The following is an 18,129-nucleotide window of genomic DNA, read 5'->3' on the forward strand; positions in this document are numbered from 1 at the left end:
ATGGTCCAAAGAAAGAAAAAAACTTTTTTAAGAGTATAGGGTGAATGGTCTCTGTAACATTGTAGGGCGTGTTAATGGATTGAAAAACTTTGAAAAGATTGTCCAGGGAGGGAGGTTTAAAATTGGTACAGGTGCTGTAAGATAAGTGAGTAGGCTCGACTGGAATATCTTGAGTAGGGGTAGGAATAGATTGTCCAAGTTGAGAACGGATCTCCTTAATTTTGTTGTCAAAAAAGGATGCAAGCTCGGTGGCTGGCGGCTGTGTAGAGACTGGAGGTGGTTTCTTTTTGGAGTACGGAGATAATGATAAAACTATTTTGAAGAGTGTGGAGGAGTAGTTGGCTGTGTTTATGAGATTAGAGTAGTATTCTTTTTTTAACTTTTTGAATGGTGATTTTATACAGAGTGGCTCTTTCTTTATATAGTTGGAGGGAATGATTTCATCGTGTAGTACACCATTTATGCTCTGTTGAGCGAAGTTGTCGATGGAGAAGGGTGAGTTTGTCATTGTACCAAGGTTTCTGTTTAGGTTGTAATTTCAATGGTCTTTCTTGTCAAAGATTTTGTAGCATTAGTCCAGAGTGAATATTGTTCATCTGTTGTAAGGTTCTTGAGATCTTGTGGGTCACGTGATATCCTGAAAATCCATAGCTGGCTTGTATTGTATAATCATTTTTGTACGCTTTGGGGTCTCCGTAGTCTAGTCACCAACATTTTAAAAAACAACAGTCTTCCAGGTGTGCAGATGAAGCTTAAAGATCAGTTTCCCATAACGAAATGAGATGTCAGTTCTGATCCGTCTTTATTTCAAATGTGATGGTTTTGATGTCGTGCTTGTTCATAGGGATATAGTGCAGTTTATTATGAGGGTTGTAGCCGAGTGTCAGGCTTGGCCCTGACAGACCAGCCTGATTTGCTGAGTACAGAAGCCAAACCGTGCGGATTTGAGAGTTGGCAGAGAGTTAGGTAATAGCTAGAGTGGAAGTTACAATTGAAAACACTTTTTTACTCCAAGTAATAGTGCTTTATTAGCACTCAAAATATTGACTTTGTCACAGTTCCAAAATAATATCATCAGCAAACACTGCTTAAACCCCTTGAGGGTCAAAATAAACAGATTCAAATCCTCTGCTCTGGTGCTCTATTTTCTTCAAAACAAAAACTTTTATTAGCAAACAGTTCCTTTCAGCCCTCATTGGTTCTGGCTTCCTTTCAAAGAATATTATGAACTCTCCACAAGTTAATATTTCCAAGCTATTTTTAAAAATATGTGATAAAGTGCTGCAATGCTAGTAAAGTGCACTAATTACTGATAAAGTGCTCAGTCACCAACCGATACATGCAAGAAATAAAGTAAAATTCATTCTAATATTGATTCTATAACACTCCAAGGATATATTTTAAAAACTTACTTTATTTTAGATTGTCAAAGTAACAAATTTCATAAATGAGACAACTGAGTAACACATTTAAAAGATTGTTTGCAGTTACTATATCAAGTAGTCAAGATTGAAATTAATGCATTTACAGGATTTGAAGAGTATTTCAGCTAACCGTTTGAAGGCCACAATGGAAGACTTCAGGGGCCGTATGTCATATATCCTGCATTCAATTCACTGGATTTAAAAGTTCAATTTTTCTGCTTTGAAAGCTATAATAAAACCAACTTCAATTCTCATCCAACTTAAAAATGCATACAATAGTTTACATAAATATTTTGGGCCTGATTCTATAAATGGTGCCTAGAATGGCAGGTGCCTAATAAAATGGCATTTGCTGCATGTCAATCAAATCTAAGCACAATTTATAGAATCTTGTGTCCTAGTCCCTAAATTCAGCTAAGCACTGGTAGGAGTGAGTGATGCAGGCGCCTGCAATTTAAGTATGGGTTTATATCACCTACATAAGCTTTTCCACACATATACTCCGTCCCTAACCATGCCTACTTATGCGTTAGGAACTGCTAGGCGCTAGCAGGCACCTACTGCACCTACATATAGGCATGGGTAGGCTTCCTGCTAAGTTTCCCCCAAATTAATTTTAACTATATTTTTTAATAAGCTTTTAATGGCTTGATCCAATAATCATGCCAATTAATCTCCATTAAAAAATTAAGTTCCATGTGGAACTTAACAGCCGCTACCATGTTTTTTTAGGCACCATAAACAGAATCTGGCCCTTTCTCCCTAATATTCAGCTACTCCAGGGACCTGTTTGCTGCTCTTACTAAGACTACCTAGAATATCTAGGGAAATGTGGGGGCGGGGGTCATGCCTACTTCCATCCACTGGTCATCTGGTCAGTTTGGGTAGACTTCTGGCATAAGAACATAATAGCCTTACTGGGTCAGACCAATGTTCCATCAAACACAGTAGCCCATTTTCATGGTGGCCAAAGAGTAGGTGTTCCATGCTAACAATCCAGGGCAAACAGTGGCTTCCCTCATATATTTCTCAAAAACAGACTAAGGACTTTTCCTTCAGGAAATTGTCCAAACCTTTCTTAAAACTAGCTACGCTATCCGCTCTTACCAGAACCTCTGACAATGCGTTCCAGAGCTTAGTGAACTGAGTGAAAAAAAAATTTGTCCTCCTATTGGTTTTAAAAGTGTTTTCCTGTAACTTCATCGAGTTCCCTAGTCATTGTAATTTGTACCCGTTCTAATCCACTCAGGATTTTGTAGACTTCAATCATATCTCCCCTCACTCGTCTTTTTTCCAAGCTGAAGAACCCTAACCCTTTATCATCTCGGTCACTCTTCTTTGAACCTTTTCTAGCACTGCTATATCTTTCTTGAGATAAAGAGACCAGAATTGAATGCAATAATCCAAGTGAAGTCACACCATGGAGCACCATGGAGCATTATAACGTTCTTAGTCTTGTTAACCATCTCTTTTTTAATAATTACTAGCATCCTGTTTGTTTTTTGGCCACCGCCACACATTGGGTGGAAAGTTTCATCATATTGTCTACAATGACACCCAGATCCTTTTCTTGGGCGCTAACCTCCAAGGTGCACCCTAGCATCTGGTAACTGCGATTTGGGTTATTCTTCACAATGTGCATCACTTTGCATTTGTCCACATTAAATATCATCTGCCACTTGGGTGCCTAGTCTTCCAATTTCCTAAGGACTCTATGAGCATCAGGAGCAGCATAGAGCATTCAGCGCAGTTTAGTAAAAGGGGGTATTAATCACCTAATTTGTCATTCCAATTTCCAGATTATTTATAAAAAAGTTAAATAGCACCAGTCCAATACAGATCCCTGCAGCACTCCACTGTTTACTCTGGTCCATTGAGAAAAATGACCGTTTAACCCTAACCTCTGTTTTCTATCCGATAACCAATTCCTAATCCACAACTGAACTTTGCCACCTATCCCATGATTCCTTAATTTTCTCAGGAGCCTCCCATGAGGAATTTTGTCAAAAGCTTTCTGAAAATCTAGATACTTATTCATTTTTTGAAACAGATTTCATTATGGCAGAAAAATATCTAGTTCTCTAACAATTTATCACAGAGTATGCATTACAAAACATAATAATCAAATATACGAATAAAAGTAAAAATTTTATATCAAGTGCTCAGACCAACCACCTACGTGCTCAATGAGTTCAAGCAACAGTGACTAGTAAACCTCCCAAAACCCTCACATAAAGCAAAGATACTTATCTTTGCCTTATCGGCAGTGTTATTCCATTTCTGCCACTACTTGCTACCCCCTGTATTTTGTTACTGCATACTGCACTTCCCTGTAAAGTGACCCCCCCCCATATGGATTTCACAAAATGCTTCATCAAGAGGGGAAACTGAAAATACATAAAGAACAAAACAGTAAATATCTAACTAATACAGCACTGAAGTGCCACTGAGACACCTCAAATTATCAAACCTTAAACATTCAAGAAATATATATAAAGAATAAAGAATCTCAACTTGATTAATACCTCTCAGAGACTGCATAAGCAGGGAAGGACAACCAGACAGACCCACGTCTAGGAAGGGCCCCACCTGCTCCTGAGCTAGCTTTAAACTAAATTCACTGGAGACATCATTCATTCATTTATTTGAGGGTTTGGGGGCGGTATGGGACGTTTTCAGTGTTATGATGGTCTCATTAGCCACTGTTGCTTGAACCCATTGTGCACGTAGGTGTTTGGTCTGAGCACTTCACATAAAATATTTACTTTTATTTGTATATTTGATGATTATGTGATAAATTGTTAGAGAAGTATTTTTTTTTTTTTTTACACAGAGAGTTTTCTACTATATTTCTTCCTATTTTGGCCTATTAGAAAAATATCTAGGTCATAAGACCACCCACACCGTACCTCAAACATGCCTTCTTAAGATTTAGACAAACTGCAGATGATCAGCATAGATATTAATCTAGAAAATAGCTTTTGAAAATAACAAATCACCACCACCCCTCCCTTATGCCACTTTTAGGACCCCTTTCTTTTTTGAAAATGAGCCCCATAGGCACCTATGTTATCTTTGTAAAATATGCACACTGCAGGAGTCTTTTTGATTTCTCATATTGGCACCATGTTATAAAATTACCTCCCAAGCTATTTACTTATTGTTGAGATATTGCCATCAAATACAGTGTGCAGCGTTTTACTAATTCTAGATGAAAAATAGTTCTCAGCTCTTCTGGTTGCTTTCAATAAAGCTCCTTTAAGTTCCTTATTTCTCAGACTATAAATCAAGGGGTTGAATAGTGGAATTGCAGTTATATACACTACAGTAAGCAGTTTGTTAAGATGAATGGAGTCAACTTTCTTGAGTCTTAAGTAAACACCAAAAGAGGTCCCATAAAATAATAGAACAACTGTGAGGTGAGAGGAACAGGTAGAAAAGGCTTTTTGTCTTCCCTTAGTAGACTGGAATTTTAATACAGCAGAAATAATGTACACATATGATATGATTGTTAATATGAGTGGGGTTAAACCTGCAACTGGTCCTTCAATATAAGTTATAGTTTCAATTTCAGAGGTCCCTGAACATGACAGAGTCATCAATGCTGTGATGTCACAGAAGAAATGGTTGATTTCACTGGAGCTACAGAAAGAAGACTGTGATATTAAGGTAACATGAGGGACTAGATTAAAAAATGCAATTGTCCATGAAGCAATGGCTAAAATAATGCAGACTTTCTTGTTCATGATGATGGTGTAATGCAAGGGTTTACAGATGGCAACATAGCGATCATAAGCCATGGCAGTGAGCAGGTTGATCTCAACATCTATACAGACCAAAAACAGATACATCTGTATCATACAGTGCATGAAAGAGATGATCATATTCTGTGCTATAAGCACTGCTAACAATTTAGGCACCGTGACAGTCACATAACAGATTTCAAGGAAGGACAAATTGGTGAGGAAGAAGAACATGGGGTTGTGGAGATGGGAATTGGAGCAAACAGTGATTATAATAAGAAGGTTGCCTGTCAGGGACATTCCATATGTAATCAAAAACACAAGGAAAAGGAGGAACTGCATCTCAGGCAGCTCAAAGAATCCCAGAATGATGAATTCTGTCACTTCAGAGTGGTTTCTCTTTTCCATTTTTCTTTTTCTGACTAGCTATTGGAATGAAAAAACAAAAAGGAAATTATAACAAATGCATCTAATGTGCATATTTTTTCTTTATAATAAGTAATGCAATTGTATTCTATAGCTCAGAGCTCTCCTGTATAACAAGATTATATATTGTGATGGGGCCAGGGGTAAGCCTAGCGCTGGCAACCCGGCTCCCGCCCCAGGCGCAAGTCTGAGCGCTCCTTGGAGGGCCACGCTGGGAAACTACAGCAGAAAAGAAACTCCACTAATAATGGATAGTTCAAGTTTTATTACCCAGTTCAATGGCACTGGGTCTTAGGCAGCCATATTGGCTGATTGGGCTTGGAAAAGATTTTACATAAACAACAATTCTCCTTCAGAGCAAGTCCACGCTGCATTCAGGAAAACAAAAATAAACCAAAAACTTTTTCCTTTAACACTTGCTATATTGTGCCTGCGGTTGCTTCAGGAAGTTCTCCCCACCTGACCCACCTGAAGTATAAATGCCCCCACTACCCTTTTGATTACAGAGTAGGGGCTGGGAACCATCCACCCTTTGTTTAATGGTCTAAAGTCCCCACCCAAAGTTGGGCTGTGCAACATCAGGTCACTGAATTCCCTCTAGGCTTTTCTTCTCCCTTTTTAAAGGCTAATTAGCATTCACCCTTCCCCCACTCTTTATGTTAGGCTTGCATACAGGGGTTTACTTTACTTTTAGCTTTTTCCCACTCCTCACATTCATACCCCCATCACTCATACCTTATAGAGTCCTGCCTCAGGACAGAACTGTGGCTTTAAAGTACGTTAGCCTTTTTGTTCAAAACAAACTTTCATTCCCTTCCCCCACTCAGTACCTCATTGACTCATGCTGTAATCAGACAGAAAGTCCCAGGCTTCGGGGCTGCAATCCATCTCATTTCCCTCAGAGATCTCTCCCTCTATCTACATCAGGGATTCCCTGCTCTCTGAGCTGGGTACAGATTCTCCTCAGAGGCAGCAGCTGACCAGCCCTGCTCAGGAAGCTTTTCTCTTCCAAGGAGCCTCTGTCTAGGAAGCAGCAGTTTGTTAGGTTGGAAGAGCTGTGGGACAGGAAATTCCCTGACCCTAGGCAGCAAGAGAGAGCTCCTAGCCTTCCCCTCTCTGCTCTGAGGCACGCCCTTCTCTCCCAGTTCCTGAGTGCCCAGTGTTCTCAGCTGTTTCTGTTTTATGCTGCAGGCTGGCTTTCACTCCTGCTCTAAGCCCGTTCTGCCTGTCAGCTCCACCCATTTCCTTAACTTTCCTAACTAGAGGTTTAGCTAGAGAATTATCCAATGAGTTATAAAATGGATTATAACTCATTGGATACTTTTGCCCTTCACTGCCACCTCTTCTCCATTCTGTCCTGCCTGCCTGATCCTAGCACTGGGAACAGACTTAATGGGCAGCTTCCTTGGTTTAGGAATAGGCACCTTTGGTTCGGTGGCAGGGTTTAAAGCAGGATTTAAACCAGTGACAGGAGCTTCCCTGTCACAATATTTAAAAAAGTATCTATGCTTATGAATGTTTTTTGTCTTCCCTTAGCAGATTGGAATTTTAACACAGAAGAAATAATAAACACATATGTTATAGCTGTTAATATGGTTGAGCAGGCTCAACACATCAAACTGCCTCAAGCAAAAAGAAAACAAAAAATGAAAAAGTTGGGCTGTAGAGCTGGTGATTTACTGAATCTCCTGAAAGCTTTCACTACATGCCATTGATAGCTATATTTTATTTATTATGATTTCACCCAAGATATATATATATAATAAATGAAAAATAAATATAAAAAAATCATTACTATCACAAATATACGTGGAGGGTTATAATCAAAAGAAATGTGTAAGTCCCCTTTTGGGCTAAGTCCCTAAGCACAGAAAGTAGGTAGCAGGGAAATATCCATTCTCAAAAAAAAACCATCCAAAATGAGGGTTGGTTTTTTTTTTGAATGGCCTACCTCTACGTTCAGCAATGTAATTGCCCAGACTGCCACTACGTCTATCCTTATCACACATTCCCTCATCCTGCAGGTGTTGGAGGTTCGGGGGGTTTGTGTCAATGGAAGAGATTGGGCATCTCTCCTGCCAGGGAGGTTAGGAGGGATGGTGGCTGGAGAGATTAGGCATCCCTCTTACGCCGATCATTACCGATGCGGGGGGACGGGTTGCCTGGGCTACGGAGCTGATCGTGGAAGCCGCGATCAACTCAGCAGCCCAATTCAAAACTTATGCCTGTTTTGACTTGGTCTAAATCAAAACGTATAAGTTCTGTCTGGCAACCTGTCAAACCTTTTTGGTTATGGCTGGCAAACGACTAACCCCCTCTTTTACGAAACTGTGATAGCAATTTCTAGTAAGGGGAGCCACGCTGAATGGCCCACTCTGCTCCCGACATTCATAGGAACTCAATGAGCATTGGGAGCAGCGTGGGCCATTCAGTGCGGCTCCCCGCACTAGAAACTGCTATCGCTGTTTCGTAAAAGGAGGCCTAAGTCTAGGTTGGCCCACCTACCCTCTATCCACTCTTCCAAAAATGTTCCTTTTCACTCTGGTTGTACAGAGGCAGTGGAAAGACCAATGATGGTTTTAGATACATCTAAAACCAGTTTTGATTATCGGTACTTGGATGATCTGTCTTTTTGATCATCCAAGTACCGACTTAGGCCACTTTTTGTATTGGTTTTTTTTTTAAATTATGAAATAAACAATTTTATAAACAATATAAGATTTAATAGGCATAATACACAATATAATAAGTTGTCATTGTCAGTCTTTCATTTCAAAGTCAGATTGTGTGAAAATATTAAAAAAAAATTTGAGGGACATTTTTGATATGACATCTAAGTCTGATTTGGGATGTTTTATGAAAAACATCCCAAAATAGAATGGCAAACATGGTGATTTTCAAACAAAATTTTCTAGACATGTTTGTGTTCAGCATCTATTTCTTTACGTACCATTTTCAAAATAAAATTGTCCTAGGAAAAAATACATAAAGCCCCAATGGGATGTCTATGTGCCAGTATTTTTATTACACTGGACACACAGACATTCTAGCAGAGCAGTGGGGCAGCCTAGGAGGTACTACAATACACATCACATATACATCAAAAGCTCCCTTTTATTTTGTATTGTGACAAAAAAAGTAGTGTATAAGCCCCATCCACATCCCCTTTCCCTTTTCTCCTTTTGAATTCCATCACTGCTTTTATCCCTGAGTTTAAAATTTCCCTCCCTGAATTCAGTTGAAAGCACACACATAGTTCTGCACCATGTGTAGTATACATATGGGTGGGATAGATTGAGGGAGAAAATAGATGAGTTTGACATTTTCAAAGCTAAGAGCTCCTTTTACTAAGCTGCGGTACACATTAACACATGTATAACACAGCTTAAAAAGGGCTCTAATCTACAGTCCAACTGATACTCCAGGTAATTAGTTCTATATTATTGAAACATGTTTTTAATTTTACATTTAGCTTCTCATGTATTTTTCTGACTACCATTTACTTGTATCTTAAATTCAGTGTCACATACCTGTGCCTCTCATATTGTTACACATATTTTATTGTAAGTCTCCCTATGTTGTTATTTGTTTATTAAAATATGCTCTTTTTATTTTTTATATGTTCTGTACTTTATGAAGTTTATAATAAAATTATCAATAAAATTTTCTGAAATGAATAAAAAGGTGTCCCATGGTATATTTCAAATATACACATGCTCCCATGGGCTAAAAAACATTTTCTGTTTTCTTGACCAAGGTGTCATGTCTAGAACAGAGAGTGGGCGCATCTATGTTAATCAGTTAGTGCACTGGAATTGCTGTATATTAAGGCCTGGATTCTATATAGGACGCCCAGTCTCAGAAGCCGATGGATATCCTATACAGAATCATGCCTAAGCCCGCCTAAAGTGAACCTGATTCTCTAACCAACGTCCATGTTAAAGACGCTGGTTAGAGAATCGGGTTTTAAGTAGACACGGCCGCTGAGATTATCGTAGCAAGGGATCTTCCTGCTGCGATAAGTTTAGCGGCCGTGACAGCATCCGCCCATCCCACCCAAAAGATCGCCGGAACCTCCCTCCCCCCCCGAACAATCACCGGCAGAAGGGATGCTCAATCCCTCCTGCTATAACCCCACCCTCCCCCCATAGATGGCGGCAAGAGGGATTCCCAGTCCCTCCTGCCGGAACCCCCACCCACCCCCGTAAAGCACAGCAAGAGCAATGGCCAATCCCTCCTGCCAGAAACACCCCCCCCCCCCAATATATCGCGGCAGGTGGTATGCTCACAATGCACCGGGACGGGGCAGGCCTGCCTCATTCAGACTGAGGCGGGCCTGCCGGCCGGCCGGAGGAAAGACTCATCCATCTGACCTTCCTAAAAGATTAGAAGGGGGTCTGGGAGGTGGGGTCATCTGGGTGAGGGGGTGGGGGCAGCGTAATCTACCTGGGGAGTGGGGGGTTCCGGCAGGAGGGATTGGGGATCTCTTCTGCCGCAATCTATGGGGGGTTCCATGTATGCATGTATGTATGTAAGATGTCATGTTTGCAGGTAAATTAGGGAAATCCCTTTTCTTCAAATTCACTGAATTTGGAATAACTTCCCTGCCCCGCTGCGGAACCTAGGCTCATTCCAATTATTCTGAAAACATCTGAAAACCTGGCTTTTCTTCAAAACGTAAAGCTATCTATTTAAAATGTAAAGCTAGCTATCCACTTCATAACCTCCAATTTCTTATTATGTCCTTCCCTCATTTATTGAATTACCTGTAAACCGTGTCGAGCTCTATCTTTATGGAGATGATGCGGTATACAAACTTAAGGTTTAGTTTAGTTTAGTTCCGGACGGAGAAATTGGGCATTCCTTCTGCCAGCGATCATTCGGGCGGGACGGATGGCCGCTTTTGCAGCCGCTAAACTTATCACAGCTTTGGTATACTTTCCACGGGCTGCCATGATAAGTGGTTTTGTAAAAGAGGGCCATGTGCAGTAAGGCTACTTTCCCCACAGCTTTACAAAAGGAACCATAAGATTGTGATTTTTTTGCTTTGTTGTTGGTTTGTTTGTTTTTTTAGGCATTTTTCAAAGATAAAATATAGGCCTAATTTCTTCTTTAGAGCTGGAAAAAAAAAAGCATGATCTAAAATACCCACAGATTTTATACCTGCCCATATAGTTTTTGAAAGTTTCCTCCTTAAGTATATATTTATTGGTCAATATACTGCACAACCTATTTTCTGAATATCATGGGTTTTTAGTTTTACAGAATCCTTTCTGCTATTTTTTTTTACACCCTCATTCTGCAAAGGATATCTGAGCTTAAAAAATATAAATAAATGAGCTCAGTCTATAAGAGCTCATAAAGTATGAAGGGCTGCTGTAAAGTTCTCAGCCCAACCAACAAAGTCGGGGCAGTCTCCATCGAGGGCTATACACTTGGTCCAGTGATTTTCTACATTTTTCGTTCTGTCTGAAAAATATGGAATGAAAAAAGTGGAAAATTGGTGGACTAAATATATATAGCCTTTGATAGAGACTGCGCCATGTTTGTTGGTTGGGCTGAGAACTTTTCAGCGGTCCCTCGTATTCACTATCCAGATAGCAGTACTGAATACATTTAATTCATCCATGACAATTGGTGTTTTTTAAAAAATGCTGACTACCTCAGCTGAATAATGACCTGAATTTTTACAGACAGATAACAGGAAATAGTGGATAATAGCAAATTCATGCATAAATATACTACATTTGGAAATAAAAAGCATTTTTATTAAATTTTAGATAATTTGTTTGTAGATGCAGTTCTATGGCTCTGATATTCCATAAAGATGGTCTTGCAGCTGAACAAACACATACCCCCTCTTTTATGAAACTGTGATAGCAGTTTCTAGCACAGACAGCCGCGCTGAATTGCCCGTGCTGCATCCAACGATCATAGGAACTCAATGAGCGTCGTGAGCAGCGCAGGCCTTTCAGCGTGGCTCTCTGCGCTAGAAACTATCACAGTTTCCTAAAAGAGGGGTATGGTCTTTCTTGTGTATATATATAACAGTTTTATGCATGACTTTCAAAGATGGTATAGCCAGCAGCCCTTGTGATAATGACCAAAGAGCACTTGAAATGCATGGACATTATAGCTTGGTAGTTATTGCAGCTCCTTGTGAGTCTTGGCAAGTTGTTAAAACCCTCCAGGTATGATATATGTAAACCAGTGAAAGACAGTACATTAAGTCCCATCCAAAATAAAACTCCCTGAGATACTTCTGTGCAAATTTGCAACGGCTCCTTTAAAATTGCTGAATTATTTCTCTCTATACATCTGCTCTTTGAGATGAGATGGATCATTGAAGAACAATTAAGCAGTTGGAAAACATCACTTTTTAATATAGACCTTTAGGTCACACAGTTCTATAGCTGAATGCTGGTTTGTATGAAGCTCTAATCAAAATATATACACAGAAAGGTATACTTACTTGTTCCTCTTTCCTTCTTGATGGCAAAAACTTGGATTAGGCAGAGGTATTTAAGAAATTACTGGGACCAATGAGACAAAATCCCAAAAGAATTTTCCAGGCTTCAGGTATGCAACATGAACAATATGTATAACAATATGTATTACATGAACAATAATATAACAAGCTGAAAAGTGGTTACTCATGGAGCAAGTTTTCCAAATGTTTTAATTTAGTGCACACAGTCTCAAATTTACTGCTAATGCCCATCATAAAACTTGCATTTTGCCAAAGACAGCTTCCATTTGGAGCTCAAAAGATGTAAAAATGTGTTGGCAGCTTACCAGATGTGACTGGAACTTCTTTTTTGATCAGTTGTGGCACCCAAAACAATGGGATATATTTCTTTATCTTTCTGTCACATTGTTTTTGTCTCAGACTGCATTTCTTGATATTTGAGGATCTTTTCTCTGTCAAAATGATTGACGGATGAATCGCTCAGGACTAACACTTCTATAATTAATGCCATTCTGGTAGTTTTCTCTTTTACCGCTGTGCCTGGTTTTCTTGCATCAAGCATTTTATCTGTTGGGATGGGGATGTCCTGAGTGACCATAACCTCTTATTTTCCACTATTCTCTTAGGGTCATCAGCCAAATGCTTTTCAGTTACAGTAGTGTTATAATGTTTCCAATGAATGAGACCAGAGGCATAGCTAGAAGATGCAAGGGGACCGACTGCTCCCCAAACAGATTTAAAACAAAAAGGGCTCCTATGTGCATCAGCCTCTCTTTCCTACTGTTGGGCAAACTCCATTCACAGTTCTGTCTTTCTTCCTCTCTCAAGTTTAGAGGCAGGCTGCAGTGGTATCCAGTGGTAGAGTGAGGGTAGGAGGCACCCAGGGCAGGGGCAACCCCCATGCCTTCTCCTCTCCTTCTCCACCCCCATGTCACAGTTGCACCCTCTCTTCCCCATACCTTTTTAAATCTTCGCCTGCGTGAGCAGCTTTTCTGGCCTGCTGCTAAACTGGCAATGACTTTCCTTCTGATGTCACTTCATGGCCCTGCCACCTGGAAGTAATTTCAGAGGGAAGCCAGGCCATTGCGAGCAGCCGGCCAACGAATTTGCTCACGCTGGCGAAGATTTAAATAGGTATGGGGATGGGGAAAAGGAGGGTATGAGCATGGCGTGGAGGGGCCAGAGAGGTGCTAGCACCCCTACCAACATTAAATTTCATCTGCCACTTGGGCGCCCAGTCTTCCAATTTCCTAAGGACTCTATGAGCATCAGGAGCAGCATTGAGCATTCAGCGCGGCTTCCGGCACTAAAAAATGCTAGCGCAGTTTAGTAAAAGGGGGTATTAATCACCTAATTCGTCATTCCAATTTCCAGATTATTTATAAAAAAGTTAAATAGCACCAGTCCAATACAGATCCCTGCAGCACTCCACTGTTTACTCTGGTCCATTGAGAAAAATGACCGTTTAACCCTAACCTCTGTTTTCTATCCGATAACCAATTCCTAATCCACAACTGAACTTTGCCACCTATCCCATGATTCCTTAATTTTCTCAGGAGCCTCCCATGAGGAATTTTGTCAAAAGCTTTCTGAAAATCTAGATACTTATTCATTTTTTGAAACAGATTTCATTATGGCAGAAAAATATCTAGTTCTCTAACAATTTATCACAGAGTATGCATTACAAAACATAATAATCAAATATACGAATAAAAGTAAAAATTTTATATCAAGTGCTCAGACCAACCACCTACGTGCTCAATGAGTTCAAGCAACAGTGACTAGTAAACCTCCCAAAACCCTCACATAAAGCAAAGATACTTATCTTTGCCTTATCGGCAGTGTTATTCCATTTCTGCCACTACTTGCTACCCCCTGTATTTTGTTACTGCATACTGCACTTCCCTGTAAAGTGACCCCCCCCCATATGGATTTCACAAAATGCTTCATCAAGAGGGGAAACTGAAAATACATAAAGAACAAAACAGTAAATATCTAACTAATACAGCACTGAAGTGCCACTGAGACACCTCAAATTATCAAACCTTAAACATTCAAGAAATATATATAAAGAATAAAGAATCTCAACTTGATTAATACCTCTCAGAGACTGCATAAGCAGGGAAGGACAACCAGACAGACCCACGTCTAGGAAGGGCCCCACCTGCTCCTGAGCTAGCTTTAAACTAAATTCACTGGAGACATCATTCATTCATTTATTTGAGGGTTTGGGGGCGGTATGGGACGTTTTCAGTGTTATGATGGTCTCATTAGCCACTGTTGCTTGAACCCATTGTGCACGTAGGTGTTTGGTCTGAGCACTTCACATAAAATATTTACTTTTATTTGTATATTTGATGATTATGTGATAAATTGTTAGAGAAGTATTTTTTTTTTTTTTACACAGAGTTTTCTACTATATTTCTTCCTATTTTGGCCTATTAGAAAAATATCTAGGTCATAAGACCACCCACACCGTACCTCAAACATCTTAAGATTTAGACAAACTGCAGATGATCAGCATAGATATTAATCTAGAAAATAGCTTTTGAAAATAACAAATCACCACCACCCCTCCCTTATGCCACTTTTAGGACCCCTTTCTTTTTTGAAAATGAGCCCCATAGGCACCTATGTTATCTTTGTAAAATATGCACACTGCAGGAGTCTTTTTGATTTCTCATATTGGCACCATGTTATAAAATTACCTCCCAAGCTATTTACTTATTGTTGAGATATTGCCATCAAATACAGTGTGCAGCGTTTTACTAATTCTAGATGAAAAATAGTTCTCAGCTCTTCTGGTTGCTTTCAATAAAGCTCCTTTAAGTTCCTTATTTCTCAGACTATAAATCAAGGGGTTGAATAGTGGAATTGCAGTTATATACACTACAGTAAGCAGTTTGTTAAGATGAATGGAGTCAACTTTCTTGAGTCTTAAGTAAACACCAAAAGAGGTCCCATAAAATAATAGAACAACTGTGAGGTGAGAGGAACAGGTAGAAAAGGCTTTTTGTCTTCCCTTAGTAGACTGGAATTTTAATACAGCAGAAATAATGTACACATATGATATGATTGTTAATATGAGTGGGGTTAAACCTGCAACTGGTCCTTCAATATAAGTTATAGTTTCAATTTCAGAGGTCCCTGAACATGACAGAGTCATCAATGCTGTGATGTCACAGAAGAAATGGTTGATTTCACTGGAGCTACAGAAAGAAGACTGTGATATTAAGGTAACATGAGGGACTGGATTAAAAAATGCAATTGTCCATGAAGCAATGGCTAAAATAATGCAGACTTTCTTGTTCATGATGATGGTGTAATGCAAGGGTTTACAGATGGCAACATAGCGATCATAAGCCATGGCAGTGAGCAGATTGATCTCAACATCTATACAGACCAAAAACAGATACATCTGTATCATACAGTGCATGAAAGAGATGATCATATTCTGTGCTATGAGCACTGCTAACAATTTAGGCACCGTGACAGTCACATAACAGATTTCAAGGAAGGACAAATTGGTGAGGAAGAAGAACATGGGGTTGTGGAGATGGGAATTGGAGCAAACAGTGATTATAATAAGAAGGTTCCCTGTCAAGGACATCAAATAAATAATCAAAAACACAAGGAAAAGGAGGAACTGCATCTCAGGCAACTCAAAGAATCCCAGAATGATGAATTCTGTCACTTCAGAGTGGTTTCTCTTTTCCATTTTTCTTTTACTGACTAGCTATTGGAATGAAAAAACAAAAAGGAAATTATAACAAATGCATCTAATGTGCATATTTTTTCTTTATAATAAGTAATGCAATTGTATTCTATAGCTCAGAGCTCTTCTGTATAACAAGATTATATATTGTGATGGGGCCAGGGGTAAGCCTAGCGCTGGCAACCCGGCTCCCGCCCCAGGCGCAAGTCTGAGCGCTCCTTGGAGGGCCACGCTGGGAAACTACAGCAGAAAAGAAACTCCACTAATAATGGATAGTTCAAGTTTTATTACCCAGTTCAATGGCACTGGGTCTTAGGCAGCGATATTGGCTGATTGGGCTTGGAAAAGATTTTACATAAACAACAATTCTCCTTCAGAGCAAGTCCACGCTGCATTCAGGAAAACAAAAATAAACCAAAACCTTTTTCCTTTAACACTTGCTATATTGTGCCTGCGGTTGCTTCAGGAAGTTCTCCCCACCTGACCCACCTGAAGTATAAATGCCCCCACTACCCTTTTGAGTACAGAGTAGGGGCTGGGAACCATCCACCCTTTGTTTAATGGTCTAAAGTCCCCACCCAAAGTTGGGCTGTGCAACATCAGGTCACTGAATTCCCTCTAGGCTTTTCTTCTCCCTTTTTAAAGGCTAATTAGCATTCACCCTTCCCCCACTCTTTATGTTAGGCTTGCATACAGGGGTTTACTTTTAGCTTTTTCCCACTCCTCACATTCATACCCCCATCACTCATACCTTATAGAGTCCTGCCTAAGGACAGAACTGTGGCTTTAAAGTACGTTAGCCTTTTTGTTCAAAACAAACTTTCATTCCCTTCCCCCACTCAGTACCTCATTGACTCATGCTGTAATCAGACAGAAAGTCCCAGGCTTCGGGGCTGCAATCCATCTCATTTCCCTCAGAGATCTCTCCCTCTATCTACATCAGGGATTCCCTGCTCTCTGAGCTGGGTACAGATTCTCCTCAGAGGCAGCAGCTGACCAGCCCTGCTCAGGAAGCTTTTCTCTTCCAAGGAGCCTCTGTCTAGGAAGCAGCAGTTTGTTAGGTTGGAAGAGCTGTGGGACAGGAAATTCCCTGACCCTAGGCAGCAAGAGAGAGCTCCTAGCCTTCCCCTCTCTGCTCTGAGGCAAGCCCTTCTCTCCCAGTTCCTGAGTGCCCAGTGTTCTCAGCTGTTTCTGTTTTATGCTGCAGGCTGGCTTTCACTCCTGCTCTAAGCCAGTTCTGCCTGTCAGCTCCACCCATTTCCTTAACCCTTACTGGGACAGCTTTCCTAACGAGGTTTAGCTAGAGAATTATCCAATGAGTTATAAAATGGATTATAACTCATTGGATACTTTTGCCCTTCACTGCCACCTCTTCTCCATTCTGTCCTGCCTGCCTGATCCTAGCACTGGGAACAGACTTAATGGGCAGCTTCCTTGGTTTAGGAATAGGCACCTTTGGTTCGGTGGCAGGGTTTAAAGCAGGATTTAAACCAGTGACAGGAGCTTCCCTGTCACAATATTTAAAAAAGTATCTATGCTTATGAATGTTTTTTGTCTTCCCTTAGCAGATTGGAATTTTAACACAGAAGAAATAATAAACACATATGATATAGCTGTTAATATGGTTGAGCAGGCTCAACACATCAAACTGCCTCAAGCAAAAAGAAAACAAAAAATGAAAAAGTTGGGCTGTAGAGCTGGTGATTCACTGAATCTCCTGAAAGCTTTCACTACATGCCATTGATAGCTATATTTTATTTATTATGATTTCACCCAAGATATATATATATAATAAATGAAAAATAAATATAAAAAAATCATTAATATCACAAATATACATGGAGGGTTATAATCAAAAGAAATGTGTAAGTCCCCTTTTGGGCTAAGTCCCTAAGCACAGAAAGTAGGTAGCAGGGAAATATCCATTCTCAAAAAAAAAACCATCCAAAATGAGGGTTGGTTTTTTTTTTGAATGGCCTACCTCTACGTTCAGCAATGTAATTGCCCAGACTGCCACTACGTCTATTCTTATCACACATTCCCTCATCCTGCGGGTGTTGGAGGTTCGGGGGGTTTGTGTCAATGGAAGAGATTGGGCATCTCTCCTGCCAGGGAGGTTAGGAGGGATGGTGGCTGGAGAGATTAGGCATCCCTCTTACGCCGATCATTACCGATGCGGGGGGACGGGTTGCCTGGGCTACGGAGCTGATCGTGGAAGCCGCGATCAACTCAGCAGCCCAATTCAAAACTTATGCCTGTTTTGACTTGGTCTAAATCAAAACGTATAAGTTCTGTCTGGCAACCTGTCAAACCTTTTTGGTTATGGCTGGCAAACGACTAACCCCCTCTTTT

The 18,129-nt window shown here is 40.2% G+C and overlaps 2 protein-coding genes across 2 annotated transcripts; both read right to left on the reverse strand.

Moving 5' to 3' along the window:
- Positions 1 to 3,415: 3,415 nt before the first annotated feature.
- Positions 3,416 to 6,755, reverse strand: LOC117361609 (olfactory receptor 5V1-like). The gene is made up of 2 exons (XM_033947186.1): positions 6,424 to 6,755; positions 3,416 to 5,593 (listed from the first exon to the last, which is right to left on the reverse strand). Exon 2 carries the CDS (start codon positions 5,573 to 5,575, stop codon positions 4,574 to 4,576), a length of 1,002 nt encoding a protein of 333 aa, XP_033803077.1. The 5' UTR covers positions 5,576 to 5,593; positions 6,424 to 6,755; the 3' UTR covers positions 3,416 to 4,573.
- Positions 6,756 to 13,628: 6,873 nt separating this feature from the next.
- Positions 13,629 to 16,947, reverse strand: LOC117361575 (olfactory receptor 7D4-like). The gene is made up of 2 exons (XM_033947110.1): positions 16,624 to 16,947; positions 13,629 to 15,798 (listed from the first exon to the last, which is right to left on the reverse strand). Exon 2 carries the CDS (start codon positions 15,778 to 15,780, stop codon positions 14,779 to 14,781), a length of 1,002 nt encoding a protein of 333 aa, XP_033803001.1. The 5' UTR covers positions 15,781 to 15,798; positions 16,624 to 16,947; the 3' UTR covers positions 13,629 to 14,778.
- Between the last annotated feature and the right edge of the window lie 1,182 nt (positions 16,948 to 18,129).

This window comes from Geotrypetes seraphini, chromosome 5, assembly GCF_902459505.1.
Source record: "Geotrypetes seraphini chromosome 5, aGeoSer1.1, whole genome shotgun sequence".
NCBI classification, from domain to species: Eukaryota; Metazoa; Chordata; class Amphibia; order Gymnophiona; family Dermophiidae; genus Geotrypetes; species Geotrypetes seraphini.

What these genes read in the sequence shown, in the direction of transcription:
- LOC117361609 (XM_033947186.1), bottom strand. Translation starts at nt 5,575, where the DNA reads ATGGAAAAGAGAAACCACTCTGAAGTGACAGAATTCATCATTCTGGGA.
- LOC117361575 (XM_033947110.1), bottom strand. Translation starts at nt 15,780, where the DNA reads ATGGAAAAGAGAAACCACTCTGAAGTGACAGAATTCATCATTCTGGGA.